Source organism: Dermacentor andersoni, chromosome 3 (genome assembly GCF_023375885.2).
Source record: "Dermacentor andersoni chromosome 3, qqDerAnde1_hic_scaffold, whole genome shotgun sequence".
Taxonomy (NCBI): Eukaryota; Metazoa; Arthropoda; class Arachnida; order Ixodida; family Ixodidae; genus Dermacentor; species Dermacentor andersoni.
Window position 1 is genome coordinate 6,289,198 of NC_092816.1, and position 19,280 is coordinate 6,308,477.

The window sequence follows — 19,280 nt, forward strand, 5'->3', positions numbered from 1 at the left end:
TGCGCTAAATGGCAAATGTCCTTTAATAAGAAAAAAAATCTATAACCATTACACTAAAACATAAACAGAGGCCATCTCAATTCACTTGCACTATTAATGGTGAACCAGTAGTGAATCTTAAACAACACAAGTATTTAGGCTTTATGTTGACATCTGACCTCAGATGGAACACATACATTGCCAACACTATGACAGCTGCACTGCGTAAGCTGTTCTACGTAAAAAAGATGTTGAGGGATGGCACCCGTGTCCTCAAAGTTAATAACTGCATTCATAAGACCTGTGTTAGAGTATGCGAGCACAGTCTGGTTCCCTCATTCGCTAACTAGTACAACAAAGTTGGAGTCAGTACAGTGCAAAGCCATAAGTTTTGTGTATAACAAGTACGAACACACAGACTCTCCCACTAACCTTCTGGCTTCTGGCATTACGACACTATCCACTAGGGCAAAGCGGGGACATCTCAAGTTTCTGTAAAAACTTCTGCATGACAGCTGTAAGATGGGTGTAAGTATGTCGCACTTTCACAGTTGTGCCCGACTCACCATAAGCATAACTGCACATTAACTGAATACTCTTTCAACGACTTGTTTGGGCAATAATTTTTTCCGCTCACGATACATTAGTGGAATCGGTTAAATCTAAGTGTCACGGACACCGAAACATTGTCAGCTTTCAATACTAAGTTAGATAATACATCTAACCTGTAGTACCATCGGCATTGCCATAGACACATCTCATTTGAATGCTAGTTCTGTTTTCTTAGATTCCTGCACTTATAGGATGTATTCCCGTATCCTAATATTTGCTGGTGGTGAGCAGTCAAATGTGCACCAGTGTCTAGGTGAAAGACATTCCCATTCCCATTTTTGTAACAGATTCCAATGCTGGCAATCCTGTGCTTGGTTCTACTTCGCTTTTTATTTTTCAGTATTATTTTCTGGTGTTTGTACATTGTGCATGATTGATATGCTGTTAATTCTCTTTACTTGGCAAACTGGTCGTAATCCTTCCTCAGTGATTGTGCTTCATTTTATGTTCGCACCATGCACATTTTTGAAATTTCCGTGTGTGTGCGTACGTATGTGTATGTGCGTGTGCGTGTGTAGTGCACATGCTTTCAAAATATTGACTTTTCTTTTTTAAACATGGTTATCCCTTTATAATGCCCACTTGCTATGCTCTCAACCGAGTGTGGCAGTATTAAAAACAAATAAATAAAATAAATAAAATAAAATTAATAATAATTTGCTTTGTTTAGCAGCCAGAGACTAACAGTTGGTTGCTGCAAAATATTTGGTTAGTCCCAGTATTCAAAATGCAAATAGTTCATTTTAGAATACAAATAGTTGGTATGCAATAATATTCTATTCATATTCAACACTTCGAATATTCACCTCACCTATAATCTACAAAACATTTTTTTTAAAGATTTTTGAATCACGATCAGCACTGCTTATAAAAATATAGTAAATTCTGGGGTTACACAGGTCAGAACCATTATCCAATTATGAGCAACACCAAAGTGGGGAACTCGGGATTGATTTTGACCCCCCCCCAATCAGGGTTCTTCACCTAAATCAAAGTACAGAACACTTTTGCCCAGATGGAAATTCCACCATCGTGGCCAGGACCGAAGCCTCGACGACCTCGTGCTCAGCAGGAGCTACTACAGCAGGCCATGTTCAGTGCTTTGAAAAGCATCTGAAGATAGCTGCAAACAGACACCGACCAGCGCTAATGTTTTTGGCCCACTGTGTATGCACTGTCATAGTAGACCTCCTTCTGAATAAATACCCTGTGCTGGTATTTATCTGAGTAAATAAAGCTGGAAGCTGAGGCTGCCAGCAGAAATAGCAACATCTGGGTTGTGCCGGCACTAGCTGCAAGCACACTTAAAAATTACGCTATGTTATGTAGATTCATTGCCAAAAAAGAGCGCACTTACCTGGGGTGGTTAGACTGTGCAACTGTGCAAAGGGTTTCATGAATCTTTGTCTCGTAGGGGCCCAGCCTCATTATTAACAGGGACATTAAAAGAATCAATGCCGCATCACTTATGATACCTGTGAGAGCAAGAGAAGGGGCAAAGGGAACAAAAAACACATGGTCTATCTCACGCATAAAAAAATGAAAACAATTACAAAAGTGTGAAAGCTGCTAAATGATACCATTTTCACAACACAGCATTGGATCACATTGGCAAACTCGAATTCCCAAGGCAACATGAGCTGTGAGAGACTTTCTTTGTCTGTGTGGCATGAGTGTGTGTATGAGGGTGCATGTTACAAGAGGTCTTCGTGTTAGTTTTACCCACCTGGCATTTCTTTTAATGTGCACCCAAAGCCTTGGGTATTGCCCCCCTCATAATGAAGCCACCATGGCCGAGAACTAAAACCTGCGATTTCTGACTTTACACAAGATTGACCACAGCGAGTAACTCATTTAAAATCCAGCGACCCAAACCAAGTAGGCTTGAAATGAAGCCAAAGACGAGAGACACAGGTAACATGCAATATGAAACCTGCATGTGAGGCCTTTAATGTTTCTGAAGTAAGAATTACTCCAGCCACTAAACAATGCTGACAACAGACCAGCTCTTACGACTGAGCAATGCTAGGAACCCTGGTTGGCACCTCCATGGAACATTCTGATCTAGCCTTTCTCATGCAAAGGGCAGGGGTACGTTCTGTATGTGTCCACCTAGTGGACACGTCCATTTTGTCTCCTTCTCAAGTTCCGATTGGTTGGGCTGGGGTACGTGTCAGAAGGAGACAGGCATCCCCAACCAATCAACACTTCTGCAGCAGACGAAATGGATACTAGGTGGACACTTACAGAATGACGCCCTGGTCTCACTTTTCTGGAAATCCTACAGCTGCACCAGTTGAATGTGCTCGGTGCTGTTGTCATATCGCATGGCACAAATTGCCAAGAAAAAAGTTATTTTGTGCTCTTGTCTTTAGCAGCAATAGTCAGTAGTCTGGTTTCTATAAGTTCTAAAGTGTCTAGTAGAGTTTGCATCGGCAACATATACTCCTACTTGCCAGGGTGAGAACTCAGCTTTGTCAACCTATTAAACTCCAGTGAGGAAGCAGTGCAGGTAAGCTTCATAAGTCAATGTTAGTTGAAATAAAAGCAGATAATGCCATAATAAATCTCTAATAACCTTACACCAATTGGCAAGGCTGGTTAAGCCGGGCAGCTTCACATTTCCATGTCCCCTCTAAGAAATATGACCCAAGCTGTACAAGATAACCAATGTACATTTTTGTTCTATATATTCTTTGTCAACGATGTTCTTTTCTGATAACAAAATCCATAATATTTATTAAAGCACATCACGGAAAAATTTAGAACCAGAAATAAACAATGATATGCTGATCTCAATTGGACAAATAATCTTCTAAATAACAGCAAGAAAGAAATTCATAAAATGTCAGTTGTCTTTTTCTCAAAGAATTTGGTCACAAAAGAAACAAAGTTAACTTTGGACATTTAGAGCTCTTCAGCCTCTTCTGAAATGCCAGCATATCTGTAGCAGTAGCATAGGAAAGCTTTATATGTAAGCCGATTCGTGTTACGTTGTCTCCAGTGAAATGAGTATTGGCGTGGAAGGCAACCGCCATCCCCTTCTCTCGCAACTGCCACAGGAGAAGTGGGAGAAGAGGAAAGGCTGTCGTTTCCAAGCGTTCCAACACGGCACTTCAAATGTCTCAAAGCTCTTGCACGACAGCACAAGCCCCTCAAAGAGCTGCATTACTTGGCCTTCGACAATAAATGCGCCCCTCAACAATGTTGCACACAAGCACTCGCCCTTTGCATCGGCACTTTTGTATCGGCGCCATTGTATCATCAGAGGAAGTCTTACCTCCAACCACTAACTACCAGCCACTAACAATAAAAACGAGCGAAAGAGGCAATGAAACCATTCCTTAGAACCAAATTCCAATGGACTACAGTGGCACTTGACTCATTTGGTGTTGATGCCGTAGACACTGGTTGCCCGAGTAATTAATCATGCATAATAAGTTCCTAAAGAATTCCAAGCGAAAAACGTTTAAATTAAGCCCTCAAATTTGTTTCCAATTATCTGTGTGTGATGATCTTCCTCACAAAGACAGATACATTCAGCAACCTGTCATACTTAGCACAGTTTATCAGCTGTATGTCCATTGAAACCATTGACATCTCTATAGGGATATCAGCTATTGAGCTGCTCACCTGAGTCCACATATATACAGGCAACATGAGCGAGAACATTAAGTACAAGGACTGCTGCCACAAGCCTGTAACAAGAACATTTCAAAAATATCAGCATGAGAATTTATCACTACAGCACTGCGTTTTAGCAAAATGTGAGCTTACTAGTGCAATCAATGTTTGTAATTGCATAGCTGTAGTGTGAAAGAGCAGTACTTCAGAGCCGCACTCCTCAAACGGAAGTCATCACTCAACACTGCTCATTTAAAAGGCTGCCACTGAGCTAATAATTCCAAACTGAAACTGAATCACCTTCCCTGCAATGCTCACTACCTCGGCAGAACACAACACTTGTAATTATAAAGACAGACTAAGGCTGAAATGGACGGAACTTTGAGTGACACTGATCGTCAACTAGTCATTTTCATTCTCTTCCTAGCGTCTACCTTTTTCTTTTTTCAGCATTCTGCAAAGTACAGGCCCGCTAAAGGAAAGTTCTAGGCTTGAAATGGTAAATGAGGACTTATGCGTATAAACACTTATATAGAAAGGGAAGGAAATTGCTATTGACCGCAGTAACTGCCTAGCCCAGTCTGCTGACATCTGAAGAGCGGTCAGCAGTGGAGGAGGGGTGGCGATAAAAAAGAAGGCGTAAAGTTAGCAGAGAGTATAGAGCAAAAATAATATATTTACAACAGAGTGCCTAAGTAAAAAGAAAGAATACAGTTCATTTGTGGAGTGACTTCTTCGAGAAAGGCTGTCACCGGCACTGTTAGGTTGCGTGGAACAGTGGGGTTGCGAGGCCCGACTGTTCAAAGAAGTTGCAGTGCTCTTGTAAACTATCCCAGACCGCGTACAGATGCACAGAAATTAGGATTGTGTGCACCGATGAAACCAGTTTTGTTTCGACCGCACGTGCCACATTTCCCTGCATTCAGAAGCCCCTCAGCAAGCTCATTTCCATTACTTCGGCCCTTTTGCACACCTTGCAGTGCGTCAAAAAAGCTTCTTATTACATGTGCGACGGTAAAGCTTTGCATGTAGCCAACTAAAACTAAAGCACTATTAGCCTCGTGCATCCAAAAACAGATGTCATTTATGTAAGGGTCGCCACTTTACTTTTTTTCAATGCTGTTTCTAAACTGCATGAACATGAATGGGGTTTAGGGCGGCGAACAAATGTTCCGAGGCCGTTGGTCATGTCCTGCTGCATGAGTGCCAGCTCCTGCAATCGCCAAAGCTAAGCAGCAATGATCTGAGCTAGTACATGAGAGGGTGACCACCTCCAGGAGTGCCGACTGATGATAGCTCTGCCTGCCATGGAATAGTTCAAATGTACACCTTGTGCAATACAGTTTCGGTAATGGCAGCGAAGGATGTCTCCTTCCGCCACACTGACAACAATTCCCCATGACCAAAAATGCATCAAAAACTGAAGGAAGGTGAGCAGACGGTATCCACATAAAGGTCAAGGTAAGCAGACCCAGCCAGAAATCGCCCTTACTCTCTGTCTATGGCCTGTTTCCCATCTCACGTGCACGGGGCATTGCCTTCTCTCCCTTTCGAAAGACGTGCTTCCTACTGTCCCACGAGCCGGCAGAATGGCTTTTGGCACTCGTCGCCATGTCGAAGCATGCGCAAAAAGCCCTTGCAGTGCTTGTCATCAGTATTTGCAGTGCTCAGGTGCCAGAATATAGATTTCATAAATATCTGAGATTTTCGGTCTGTATGGCCCATGGACGAAGCACAGACAGCAGCACTCCCGGACATGAAGCCACGTGATAAAACCGGGATTGCCTCATGCCTGTTTACCTCATGCAGCAATGGTGCGGAATTATTTACGACTTCTTCGTCCACGTACATGTATGCTTTCAGCTCACTATTGGTGTGGAATGGGCTGTGGGAGAAACTTGAGAAGGGTACCAAATACACCATATAGTACAGATAAACACACAACAATTGCAGTTGCATTCTTTCACACAAGTATCCCTATAGATGCCCATATGATGCACCTGCTTGTGTACCACTTAACATAAGTATGCATCCCGCAATAATGATATTACACAGAAGTCATCCAAATTTTATGCGCACCCACCGCCTACGAAACTTGTCAAATTTCGGGAAGTTACCACAAGCAAAACACGAGACTTGAAGAAAGGGACAACACAAAGCGCTGTTGTCCCTTTCTTCAAGTCTCGTGTTTTGCTTGCAGTAACTTCCCAAAATTATGAACCACCAACTGGCCTACACCCACACTCTGCTATGTTACATTACTTGTCAGATTCATGACGAATTCTACAAGCGAACACGTGAAGGAAGGAATGCAACCCAAAGAATACTGCTTGCATGTCACCGTATTCTCTGCAGCTAAAAACAGGAGTAAAAGAAGGCATTAAAGTGCTCTAGTTTGGCATTTTTATGCTCTGCTCAGCAGCTGAGCAGAATGGAAGCACGAATGTGCATGCGTCCTTTGCTTAGCCACAGGCGGGCTAGTGGAGCAAGAAACACCAAGAAACAAGCTGCCCGAGTGAAGCGTCGCAGCCATCTTTCGCTAGCGAGGGTGGTCAATGTGCGCACCCTCTCTCGTGCTAATGCATCGAGGCACCTTGCTTGCCTCACTCTTTCCAAGATGGCTGCCTCCAGTGACTTGTTGTCACCCATGCCTTGCACTTCAAACATGCCTTTATTTTCGTCTGCGCAGCGCAAGCCACAAACACAATTTCACATAGATGAAGGTTTATGTTTGCTAAAAGAAGTTGCAAGTGCTGACCCATTTGAAAACCCCGCAGCATGGGAGGATTTGGTGCACGCTGCGCAGTGCGTTGATGTCAGAAAGGATTGGATGTGGAATGCAAGCTCGCTGACTATGATGTGGCATTCCCCAAAATGCACTTTATTTTCCAAAGATAGAATGGACCATAACACATTACAAGCGCACGTCTCGATACTTCATTGACAAATAATTTATATATATTCATTTCACTTTATGTTCCGTTTTTCTAAACTGGACCTGCTAGAAATGTGTAAACAAAAATATCGATTGAAATTATTATTCCAAATACTCCAAGGCCAAATAAATATTAGGAAGGAAACATACATACTGGCACCTGGCAAACGGAGCTCCAGAACTAACCATAATCGATCTATCCAAGCTTATACCGCTCACACTGATACGTTCAGGTACTCCTTCTTCCCGAACATAATTGAAATGTGGAACAAGTTACCGATGTGTGTTGTGGAGCATACTGATCTGTCTCAATTCAAACAAGCTCTGGATGACTATCTGTGCGAGTGTGCCGCTTGATTCCGATTTATTCTGTGTGTGATTAGTCCACATTTTTTTCTTTTATATTTCTTCACAACCCCCTCTGTAAGGACCCTCGCAAGAGGGTTGACAGTATTGTTAAATAAATAAATAAAGTGATCAATGGGTGTTTTTATTTTGTTTCATTACCTTGAATTTGGCCAGAGAGCGCTGCAACTACCAAAGGCCTGCTCCGCTACGCTAAACACACAACTAAAATGTGATAATCGCCCGCTGCTCTGCTGTGGCTTAGCAAGGCAACTCGGAGCGGATCAGACCGTAAAGATGCTCAACTAAAGCACTATTTATCACACTCTATATTATCTATTAGGTGTCACTCAATGACATGAAGAATATGCATATATGCACACAAAAATATTTATTATTTGGGTTCGTTTAAACATTTGCCATCTGTCAATTGCTGATGTCCACTTATTTGATTGTTTACGAAAATATATTGCAGTTGTAGAACTCTATCACGGGGCAGGAGCTATAAATTTGAAGGTTGCTGGTGTTCTCTGGAGATGTTTTCCAGAAATGAAATACTAGTAGGGGTACGCAAAACTTGAAAAGCGTACATAATAATAGCCTATACGATTTAGTTGTCAAATCGTATAATCATTCGATTTGATCTGTCGTTGGAAGTTTTCAATTGGTGTCAAAAGTTACTATTAGCACACCCTTACAAAATAAATAGCATAGTATACGTGGTTAGGCTATTTTATAGGGATAGAAATCACACACACTTCCGGCATACATACCGTGCTGTTACAGGTGCACCCGCTAAAGAGCCCGCGCGCATGGTATTGGAGGTCACATCGTTCGAGTTTCAGAGCCGTGGTACACCGAAATGGTAAAACAAGTGGTAGCACAGAACATTTGTTTTAGGAAATATACACGCGCTCACCGCTGCTAGCACTCATTGCACAAGCATTATTGTCACAATGACCATCGCAAGCAGTCATGCATAGCCTTGGTCAGAGCCCTCAGATGTTTTCCATGTTTTACCAACAGCCTTTTTCGTTGCTTTCGCTAAGGAGTTTCTCCACCTCCCCATGACACAGGCATCCAATGGCAAGTCCTCACACTGGCCTTTGGAATAAGTTCACATGCTCTACACAAGCAGGAACTGCATAAATAGATCATTTGCCAAAAGTACTTTTTTCTAAAAGTCGTCAGTCTACATAGCACAAACTGTGCACGTGTTGTCCGCCTTTCTCGTGCGGTCCGTGCTTTTTCGCCTTCTTTTCCTGCTGAATTCAGAGACTTTCAAGCACATGTGCGCTGTTGCACATGCAATGGCTGAAGGGCTCCACAAAAAAAGAAGGAAAATGGCGGAAAACTGCTCAATTGGCTGCCATGCACCCCAACAAGCAAATGGCAATCGCTGAAGTAATTTTCAAGGATACGATGGTTACTCAAAAAAGAATGTGGGCAATGTGGGGGTTCGAACATTACGCAAGAGCAATGATTATGCAAGTAAATATAATATATCTCTGTACGAGAAGACCACCTAACAAAAATCAAGTCTCAAAACTTCACTGATCATCGGAACACAGGAGATTCAGTTTGTTGTGTGCTGCTTGGAATGTTACAGGTCACGCAGCCATCTGCACTTTTCGCTGCAGTAGGGGTAATAAAAGCTCGCTCATTGTTTGCTGTTAATCCTATCATACGAACAGAATCGATAGAATAAGGCAAACACAGTGCACTACCAAACACACCTCACTGCATGAAGAAAGCAAGTTTCCAGATATCATCGTATGAGCCTGGGAACCAGGAGGAGGCAAGAGAAAGTTCTGTGTGCACTTGAAAAATGCCTCCACAGTCGATATTGAAAAGAATGAAGCACCCGTGAAACTTCTGGAATCTTTCTTTATTTGCACTTCTCCTGGGCACAATGGCACAATAGCCAAACCTGCCGGCTAGCTGGCATGCGGCCATGATGTGCCATACCGTGCAGGGCACTTTCATTCTTTCCTTCTTTCTTTTTTTTTTCTCTCCCAACAGCCACAATTGAGTGAGCTGTCTTAGGAGAACGTTGAAGACCTGGTTGCAGACACGTGTGCTTGAAGGAATAAGGGGTAGACGCGGCGGCTAGACTCAGCCAAACACTCAAATCTGGAGAAAGAATCCATCCACGTTTTGCCTGCTTTGTAATGTTTAGAGCCACCACATCTGGCAAATGTTGGAAGTGACGTGAAAAAGCTTGATATTTCTTTGCACAAATGGCGCCATCAGCAAAAAATGCCTAACGCCCTGCAATTTTCCAAAAGTAGCGCCATTCTTAGATCTTTCCACCACCCTGCTCTCCCCGACATTTCCTCCTCCACGCCTCCTGTCGCCCCAGCCTCCACCGCTCCCCCATTGGCCAATCTGTGTCACATGAAAGCAGGCACCGCACTATTGTATATTTCTTTCTTTCCAGCGCGCTCTGACCGCCATTGTTGGCCCTGCATGACGAAAGTACACACAAACGGACTGATCGAGTGCGTTAGCGGAATAAATTGAGTCTGTTAGGGATGAGAACTTAATTGCGATGCCGTGCTGCTGCACCTTCGGTTGCCGCAGCCGACACAGCGACAGCAAAAGGCTTCTTTCTTTACCATCCGGCGAGCGCTACACACAAAGAAGAAAAGTGTGGATACATAGATCGGGCGGGCTGACTTTGAGGCAGTGCCAAAAAATGCACGGTTTTGTGAAGTGCCACGGTTCCTCACAACCTCTTCTTTACAGCCTAGTGAATGCCTGCTGCTTCAAAAAAGTTTTTATGCTGTGCGTGCTTTTAGCACACTTAAGTTGACTTTTTTCTAATGTGCTCTCTTTGTTTTGTGTAGTTTCGTCTTGAGGCGAAAGTGTACACATCTGCAGCTGGCCTGTGACATAAAAGCGACTTTATTCATGTTGTTTTCAGCTCCACAAGAAGTTAGCAGATTCTAGACACTTTTGCAAGGCTCACTATTACTTACGGATGCAGTCATTTAGCTTCGAATGTACGTCTGCATGTATTGATTTGGTTTGTGGTGATTATTTGTTTATTCACATACCCTAAGGGCCCTTTACGGGCATTATATAGGGGGCTAAAAAAAAACCAATAAGGTGATCATATTGCATAGCGGTGAAAAATCAGAAAAGCATAAACAAACATGCGCTCAGGAAAACAGGGAACATATCTGGATAAAAGAAGTGTTTGAGAACATGCACACACGTGGACCACAATGCTCAAGACAGTGTAAAAAAGAACACACTTCTGGTAATAATCTATTAAGGACCAGCACAGAGTAAGCACTTCAGTTTGTTCACAAATGCGTCATAATTATTTTCGGAAACAATTTCTGCAGGTAGTTTATCCCAATGATAAATGGAAAGGAACAATGGCGAAAGATGCATAAGTTTGGTGTGAGCTATCTTGGGTTGCACTTTGAGGCAGTGGTCTAATCAGGGGAAAATGCGATGTGCTGGTTTGATATGAGATTCTGTGAACGGTGAAGAATTGTGATAGAGCTTGTGAAAGTGACATAGCAGGGTGACAAGTCTTCGCTTTTCAAGTGAGCTTAAATTTAGAGATGATTTAATATCTGTGATGCTGGAGTAGCGAGCGTATTTCCTTGTGATAAACCTAGAAGCCTTATTTTGAAGTGTTTGCAGTTTATCGGCAAGATAAGCTTGATGCAGGTTCCAGATGAAACTGGCATATTCTAGTTGAGATCTGACTAAAATTGTGTATGCTAAGAGTTTGGTCACCTGATTTGCAAAGTACAAGTTACGCCTAATGAAACCGAGGGTTTTGGATGCTTTGGTGGTTATATATTCAATGTGTTTGTGCCATGTCAAATCAGAAGAAATGTGGACACCTAGTTATTTGATTATAGGAACTTTTTCAATGGCCACGTTACCGATAGAATAAAAGATGGGTTCAGTGACTCTAGCCGTCGTAAATGTTACAAGTTTTGTTTTCGAAAAGTTTATTTCCATATGCCATTGTTTGCATCACTTAGCGATTTTGTCAAGATCTGATTGCAACGTTTTTATAGTCCCAAAGCGGCTAAACCTATGAAGGAGGTCGTAGTGGATGGCTCCGGATAACTTTAATTAGGTTGCCTGGGGATGTTTAACGTGCACTTTGATCGTAGTTATACATGGGCTGGTAAATTCCTCGTGGGCGTTTCGTAATTCTCACACGGGCGCAGTAGCACTGCGCCAGAAGTTGGCGCTTCGGCGTGATTGTATTTCTTTATTAGATTTTATTTACTAGTTGTAACAATGTGTCATTATTCCATATTATTGACGGCGCCTCCAGAGCACCAAAGCGGCAACGGGAACACTTGTAATGTCACATGCGCTCCAGAGGCCTCTGTTAGCCATTACGTCATGTGCCCTCCTGAAGCAGCACTTGTAAAAAAAAAAAAGAAAACTATCTATCGTCGCGATTACCAAAGCGCCCCATGACTGCTGCAACATACTGCGCCCGCGCGTGGAGAATTACGGAACACCAATGAGGAATCTCTCCACAGGCCTCTTGCATTTCGCCTCTATCCTGGCTGCTGAAGGACGCGTCCTCAATATTGCAGGTATGAGCAGTGGCTATATACTCGCACATTTTGTGTGCAGGATTATAATGGCCAAGAAAGGCCAAAAAGGAACGCAGGCCCGCTGATAAGGATTAACATTTTCACTGCTTAACGTTAACATTTTTATGCGTCCGATTAAGTAAATGGGTGTCACACGCGTCATATGCACTATATGGGAACCTACGAAACCACGTACACATACTTTCACGCAGTCAAAATCTGAAACTCTGGTAATTACGTGCGTGTTTGAGCACACCGTGTGCATGCGTCGTGTTTCAGCAACGCGAACTCTCAACATGCGCATGCTTTACGCCTTAAATAATGGTCATTTTCTCTATTTTTTCCACAATTCCAACATGACATTCTTAAGGCCAGTTACCGACTGACGAAGCAAGGTCTCGATTGAAAAAACTGCTCCGCAGGGCTCGAACAAACTTTTCCGCAGATTTGCTCAGGTAGTGTGTTAGCCATCGTCTGCTGTGGCAGGGCCAGCATGGGCGGCGCCACCGTCGAGGCTGCGCCAAGCGAAGGAGGAGGGAAGTGGTTGGCGCTATTTTTAGAGATTGAGGGGCTTTAGAGATGCCTGTGAGATTTATTAGGTATGGGAAATCTTTGTTTCAAGTACTGCTTAGTAAAAATAGTGAGTGCTAGTAATTACAAGACATTGCACGGTTCTATTATTGTGCAGCACTTGTTATGAATTAGCGTGTGCATGAAAAGGAATGTCAATTTGCATGAACCTGGCCAGCAGAAAAATTAGTTAAATTCACTGCTTCCCTGTAGATTCCTTAACATAACACAATTTTCTCTTCATATAATTGCAGAGAAGGGCTTGCTGCTTGATAATTGAAAATTGCAGAGTTTTAGCTTCAATAGTCTTGCCTTCTTCGGTAATGTGTGACCAAGTATAGCCATAAATTGCCAATTTGAAGTAATAATAACTCATGAACTGTTCATCAGAACACAAAACAACTTTGCACAGACGATAAGTGAACTGTAACCTAGAAAACCACTAAATGTTGTTGTTCTGCATTGAAAAGGCAAAAAGATATTCATTTATAAACTTTTACTGCTTTGCCCATTTTTATTAGGCCCTATATAAATTTGATTGCTTTACACGTAATATCTCTTCATAGAAACTTTGTATAACCTTTCATTTAAAGGCACAACAAACTTTATTTTGTTATGCTGAACAGTTTTGGCAGGAATGCAGTACAACGGAGGCTAGAACAGCAAGAATGCCGTTTTTTTCTCACACTGTTTTGAGTGCTGCCAGGTAACACTTCATGCTAGGTGATAGTACTAGGTGTCATTAGAAAGTGCAGAAAGCAAGCTTTCCAGTGCAATATAATTTACATCCATCCAAGGAGCGCAGAAAGCATAGTGCATCCGCAAACGATGACTAAAATGCAGAGCGCATGCCGCCGGAGTGGGACCGCCACCTTCAAGAGTCATTCCATCCGTGAATGCGTACTGCTCACAAATGCGTTGTGCTCATACCCTAGAATCCATTCCCCAACTACAATGATTGATACTGAAAGGTTAAACCTGGTGCTCTCTCTCTATATCTCGTCACATATTCAGCCATTAACTCAATCATGATACATCATGAAATGGCTCACATGATCTCAGCTATCATATTTCTTTTACAACATTCGATAAGCCCCAATACCTTCTTTTGAAGGCAGAGGAACCTGAGCATATCCACGCAAATGCTGTCACCCACTTTGGTATCAAACACAAGCTCTTGCCATTCACAGCAAATGTCTTTGCAGGAAATTTTAATAAGCAGCACCACAAATAGGCTTTATGGAACATAAAATCAATGTGTTATAGAAAACCTTGGGCAGCAGCTTAAGATGAGCAACCTTTCCGGCCTTGGTCATGGTGGGCACGAAAGTGAAGCGGCAGTCAGACTGCAGATAATACAGTATACAGTGACCTGTGTATTTATTCTTACTAGCTACATAAAAGAATGTTATGCACTTGCTGCTGTTGTTCTTTTTCTTAAACGTTGCACCAATATCACACTTCTTCTGGTCTGCATCATCCAGCTGAACGTTTGCCTACTTTGGTTTGCAGGGAAAAAAGGAAAAAATGCCTCACCATCAGAGAAGTGGGACCCTGCAGAGACTGGTTTCGCTGCCTGTTGGCAGCTAATTGGAGCAAAGCAAACAACAATACCAAACATATTATTGAATGATGCAGACCAAAAATTCTGGTTTGTAGAATCGGAGTGAAATGAAAATAGCAGTAAGCCAAAAATCTCATTTTAAAATTGTAAGAATCAAACTGCGGATGCAGAGGTCTAAAACTCTTTAACAAAGATGCATAACTTTCTGCCCATTTCCCCTCGTTGCTCATAGCAGTACATATTATAAAACATTGTCACATGTTTCATCTTGTCCCCGAACAGTAATAGTCATCAACATTGCATACATTTCATTGCTGCGCTCACTAATCTCCAGTCGTGAATGCTATGTCATGCTGATGTTCGCATGCCGTTTACGACCTGAAAGTACTGCGCACGCAGTGTTAAAGAAAAGGAGGGCAGGCAAGACAGATTAGTATTATTGTTTGGGGAGAACATAAGCCTAAAATGGTGAAAATTCTCTTTACAATGCGCTGTATTTGTACATATATAATGAGTCCACGAATATACGAGAGGGAGGACTTTCGATTTTCAGAAAAAGAAAAAGTATAACACAATTATAATGCGAAGTGATGCTGCAAAGAAACAGGAAACAACACATAAAAGCAGATGCCTACAGGGCTTTATTCGTCATTACTGCAAACTGCCATGGCAAAATAAAATGAGAGGACGAGTGCTGATGCCTTTGTCACTGTTTGCAAGTATGGCGTCCCCCTCCTTGACACCCACTAAAATTATTGGACAGGCAGCACTTCAGAAAGGTCCATGACACACTCGAACACGCCAAAGCATTTCATGGATAGCGCAGTGATCCATAGCACAACTTGGAAGATTGCTCGCCTGACTCACCTTACAGAAAAAAAAAAGTTATATTGATGTCACAAACCCGAATATAACACGAGGCGCATTTTGAGGTCATAAATTTCTACATAAACTTACATTACGATCGTGCAAATACAGTAATAAGGCAAGGCAAACTGTAGAAAATATCCACATGGTGCTCATATTTTGACATATGAAAATCTAAGAAGTGAAAGCAATGCTACTTTATGGAGTCGCCACAGCAGAAGCCAATACAAACCTACCTTGTGTCCGATCCTTGAAAAATATTCAGCAGCAAGAAAAGAGAAGAAACCCAGCTGGCTACAGCAAGAGATAGCACTATGACCTGCACATAACAAAAAGCTAGGGCTTTTCTTTTTTTTCTGTGACATAACTTCATGTCCTTTCATCTGTCAACAAAGTTAAAATAACCCTTCACACCGTCACTTGCAACGGGTAACAATGTTATTCATTACGAAACATTGAAAAAAAAAGAACATTTTATTAAAAACAAAACATTCATTAAAATGACATACTGAATTAATACTTCACAAAAAGATTGCACAACTCTTTTGTTAAATGAAACACCAAAACATGAAAGTGTTCTAAAGAATACTAATGTCAAGGCTTGTGCAAATATTTAATTTTTATGGGTCGGTGAATATTGAAGTTTCAAATATGAATCAAATGCAACACATTAACTATTTGTGTCCATATTTGAAAAGAAACTATTCTATATTTTCGAATACTCGGAACCAAATATTTTGCAACAACCTAATGTTAAACTCTGGCACGTCACAAAGGCGACAGTTAACAGAAGAGACAAAGATTACTGTTCTCCGTCGGCTAAACAAAGTATCACAAACTGTCAGATATGAGAAAAGTACAAAAGCTTTGTTTCTGGTTTTGCAGTAGAAGTTTATACATTACAACCTGTTATTTTTGCTTCTAAATTGTCATTTTGTTTTTGGCATTCTATTCATTTAGCAGCTTTATCTTTCATGCTACAAACTGCAATGTCTTCCTCGCAATGCACTATTTTAGATGTGTGCATGGCATACTGTTAAGACAGGTTCTTGTGAAGGTATTGGACATGCATGAGCAACCTTGGTGTGAATAGAAGACAAAGGCGTTTGTACACAAAATATGATCTGTTGACTACACTCTCCAGAAAGGGAATCAGTTATAGATACAACTCCGGAGAACACGAACAATATGGTTAAAGCATGCAGGAAAAATAGGAAGGACGTGAACGCAGTTATAGAGGTGCACTTAGTACTTCACTGCTACGTCCATTAAAGGTGCAGTAAGTCATAGTCGCAGTGATTGCGTAAACACAGATTCACCGGGAGAGTTTCAAATGCCAAGACGACAGGGTAGTTGCTGAGGACACGGCAGTGGACAGAATGCAGAGCCCCTTGTTGTCATCAGCGCCAAGCCTGGTTGTCGCGACTGGCGCTGTCGACGAACAGGTCACTGATATGTTCTCCAGGAGACGTCAGCAGGGCCGGCTGCAAGATCAATGCTCAGCAGCGGTTGGCAGGACCCAGGCCGTGGAGCAGGCCCAGGTCCTCTGGCGTGACTGGCCAGTTATTTCCACCCAACAGGCACAGCGTGACTGTCGTCGTGGTTGTCCCATGAAAAGTCCGGTTCTTTTGCACAGCAGGGCTACCTCCTGCCTGTCGACTATCTGCCCCCATTTGACGAGCCAGCACCGCCTCCTTGCAGCCAGCCTTCTGAGCCTCACCGTGCCACGCTCCCCTCCGCCTGTGCCTAGCGCTTCTCTCTTCCTTTCTTTCTGCCTGTTCAGTTTTCAGCCATCTGTCTTTCTTTTTCAGGCTGTGGCTTGTTTCTTCTTGTGTTTGTGTTGCAGTTGTTGAGCACATCTTACAAGTACGACGTTGCGTGCACATCAGTCATCAGCAGTTTTTTTTCCTTTTTTAAACAACCTCTGATCTTTCTTCGCGGCCATTCTTTCCTAAAGAGCGTGTTTGCGACCAAGCCCTAAAGCTGTTGTGCCACTATTCATGCAGTTTCCTTAATGACAATCAGTGAACTTGAGTTTACAATTGATTCTTTGTCCCTTATAGTTAGCAGTCTTTTATGCCCTAGTCACTACAGGTGTGGTATAATCCAAAATAAATATTCCTGCTGTAAATATACGTGTCCTCGTTCAACTATTTGATTTGATATTCGATACTTACTATCTGCATTCGATTCATATTTGATAAAGTCAATCTTCGCCCACCTCTAGTAATTTTTGAATATTCACACGTCGGACAGCCAGTTTTACCAATCAGTGTTTTTTAGTGCATTAACTTATTTCTGTTTGCATGCAACAACTTCCCAAAAGCTCTTCTGTTCCAGTAAAGAATCAATGAAAATCATACTTGCCTTCCAAATCACTGGCTGATTGTCAATGCCTGTTTGTGCCTTCACATTGCACCAGTGAACCAAGCTGAGCATTTGGAACACTTCCAAAATGATGAACAAAGGATCAAGAAAAGCCAAGAGAGTGAGGTTCATTTGACAGGCCCAAGGTGGAATGTAGACAAGTGGAAAGACCAGTGCGGACATTGTAACCATGAGCTCCAGAAAAGGAATGCATTGTTTCTGTAAGAGCAAGCGAGCAGTGTAAGCAGCACTTTAGTGTATTAAACAATACCGCTCAAAATTATATCATTGCACCTTCAGGTATCAATTCATAGTCTAGCATTAAATGCCAAGACTACAGGCAATTATACTTCTTTTTCGCGGGGCTATTTGCCTAGCCTACAAATCCTTAGTCCACTTTGCGACAAGCCACAGGCAAGCACTGAAAGATATGTTTGAAGAGCGGTCCAGACACTTTACAAGGCATCTGTGACAACCCCTCTTTGTGCACATCAACTGAAGTTTCAAACCGAAAGCAACAAAAAGGTTGATGTTCAACCAAAATCAAGGCTTCTTGCTTTTTCAGTACATTTAGTAGCTACACTGATGAGCTCGAGGTTTCAATCCCAGCCGCGTCTGCCACGTTCCAATGGGGGCAGAATGCAAGAACGCTCGTGTACCATGCACTAGGTGCACGTTAAAGAACCACAGGTGGTCAAAATTAATCGGGAACCGGATTGTGGTTTCGACACGTAAAACTCCAGAATTTATATTCATTTTTCAGGCAAAGCACTCAACCTATCGCGAATGCAGTCGAATGTGAATAGGTTAAATTAGAACACTTGACTGATACCCTGGTCATGTTCCCGATCGAAGCTCGGGCGTTAACAAACAGCACTCATGCAACCCATGCAAACCACGTTAATCTACATGGATCCCGCTTGCGTCTCCATACTCCCCACGCCACGGATTCTCTTGAGCCCTTAGCAGTGTTCGCAAAATTTGCCAAGTTCGCCCATGCAATGTCACGTTTCATTTGAACTCTGACCGAACTTGTCAATTACCACCATGAGTCGACAAGCAAACAAATAAATGCAATTCACTGACTTACAATTATGCGTGGAATCAATTTCCCTGCAGCCAGGGATGCTGTTACAGCAATGGACAGCGACGAAAACGCCTGCGTTCCGAAGGCGACGCCGCACATGGGCAATATGGCCAGCCATACAAACGAAAACAATGCTGACACTGCTCCTAGTGCAAGGAATATCAATGAGGGAAGGCACATAGCGACTCCTCATCGGTAACGAGTGCAATAAATTGTGACTGTAACCATAACTTTCGCTACGAATCCAAAACCTGCCGCCACAACTGGATTGATTCCCGCCAGACTTCGCGGTTTGGTCAGACTTGGCCACTTGGCTAGCTTGACTGCGGTAAAGGCAATGGTAAAGCCACGGTAAAGCAATGCCCAAAACCTTACGTTTATTACATGTTTCCGGCTCCCAAACTCGTTTTCACCGCATTCAACAAGCAAAAGCAAACTCTGTAATAAGATCCGAGTTTTAAACCCAACAGACCTGGATTTGGACACCACTTATTCTGGTGTTGTCCGTGTGCCGTCTGCCTGCCGCGTCATACTCGGACCACCGTTTTCCACTTAAATTCTTTTTTAAATAAATTTGGCGTTTGTCAACACTGTGTTCTTGGTCGAATTTCGCAGCAAGGTTTAATTTTATTGTCCTGATTACCCAGGAACACTTTTTAAAGTAACAGAAACGAATCTGTAAGACAGGTAAAGCGCGAAAAAAAAAAACGCGGAGAGCGGAAAGAATGGGGACATACAGAGAGCTAC

At 42.5% G+C, this 19,280-nt stretch overlaps 1 protein-coding gene across 1 annotated transcript in view; it reads right to left on the minus strand.

Annotated features, from left to right (window-relative positions):
- LOC126520960 (uncharacterized) overlaps nucleotides 1-19,059 on the minus strand; it is a 138,709-nt gene extending 119,650 nt beyond the window's left edge. Inside the window, exons 1-5 of the mRNA XM_055065658.2 lie at nucleotides 19,006-19,059; nucleotides 17,447-17,665; nucleotides 15,316-15,398; nucleotides 4,225-4,289; nucleotides 1,949-2,066 (exon numbers count right to left, since the gene is read on the minus strand). Of these exons, the coding sequence (XP_054921633.1) occupies nucleotides 1,949-2,066; nucleotides 4,225-4,289; nucleotides 15,316-15,398; nucleotides 17,447-17,638 (458 nt within the window). The 5' untranslated portion in view covers nucleotides 17,639-17,665; nucleotides 19,006-19,059. The remainder of the gene's footprint in view (nucleotides 1-1,948; nucleotides 2,067-4,224; nucleotides 4,290-15,315; nucleotides 15,399-17,446; nucleotides 17,666-19,005) is intronic.
- Nucleotides 19,060-19,280: the final 221 nt, after the last annotated feature.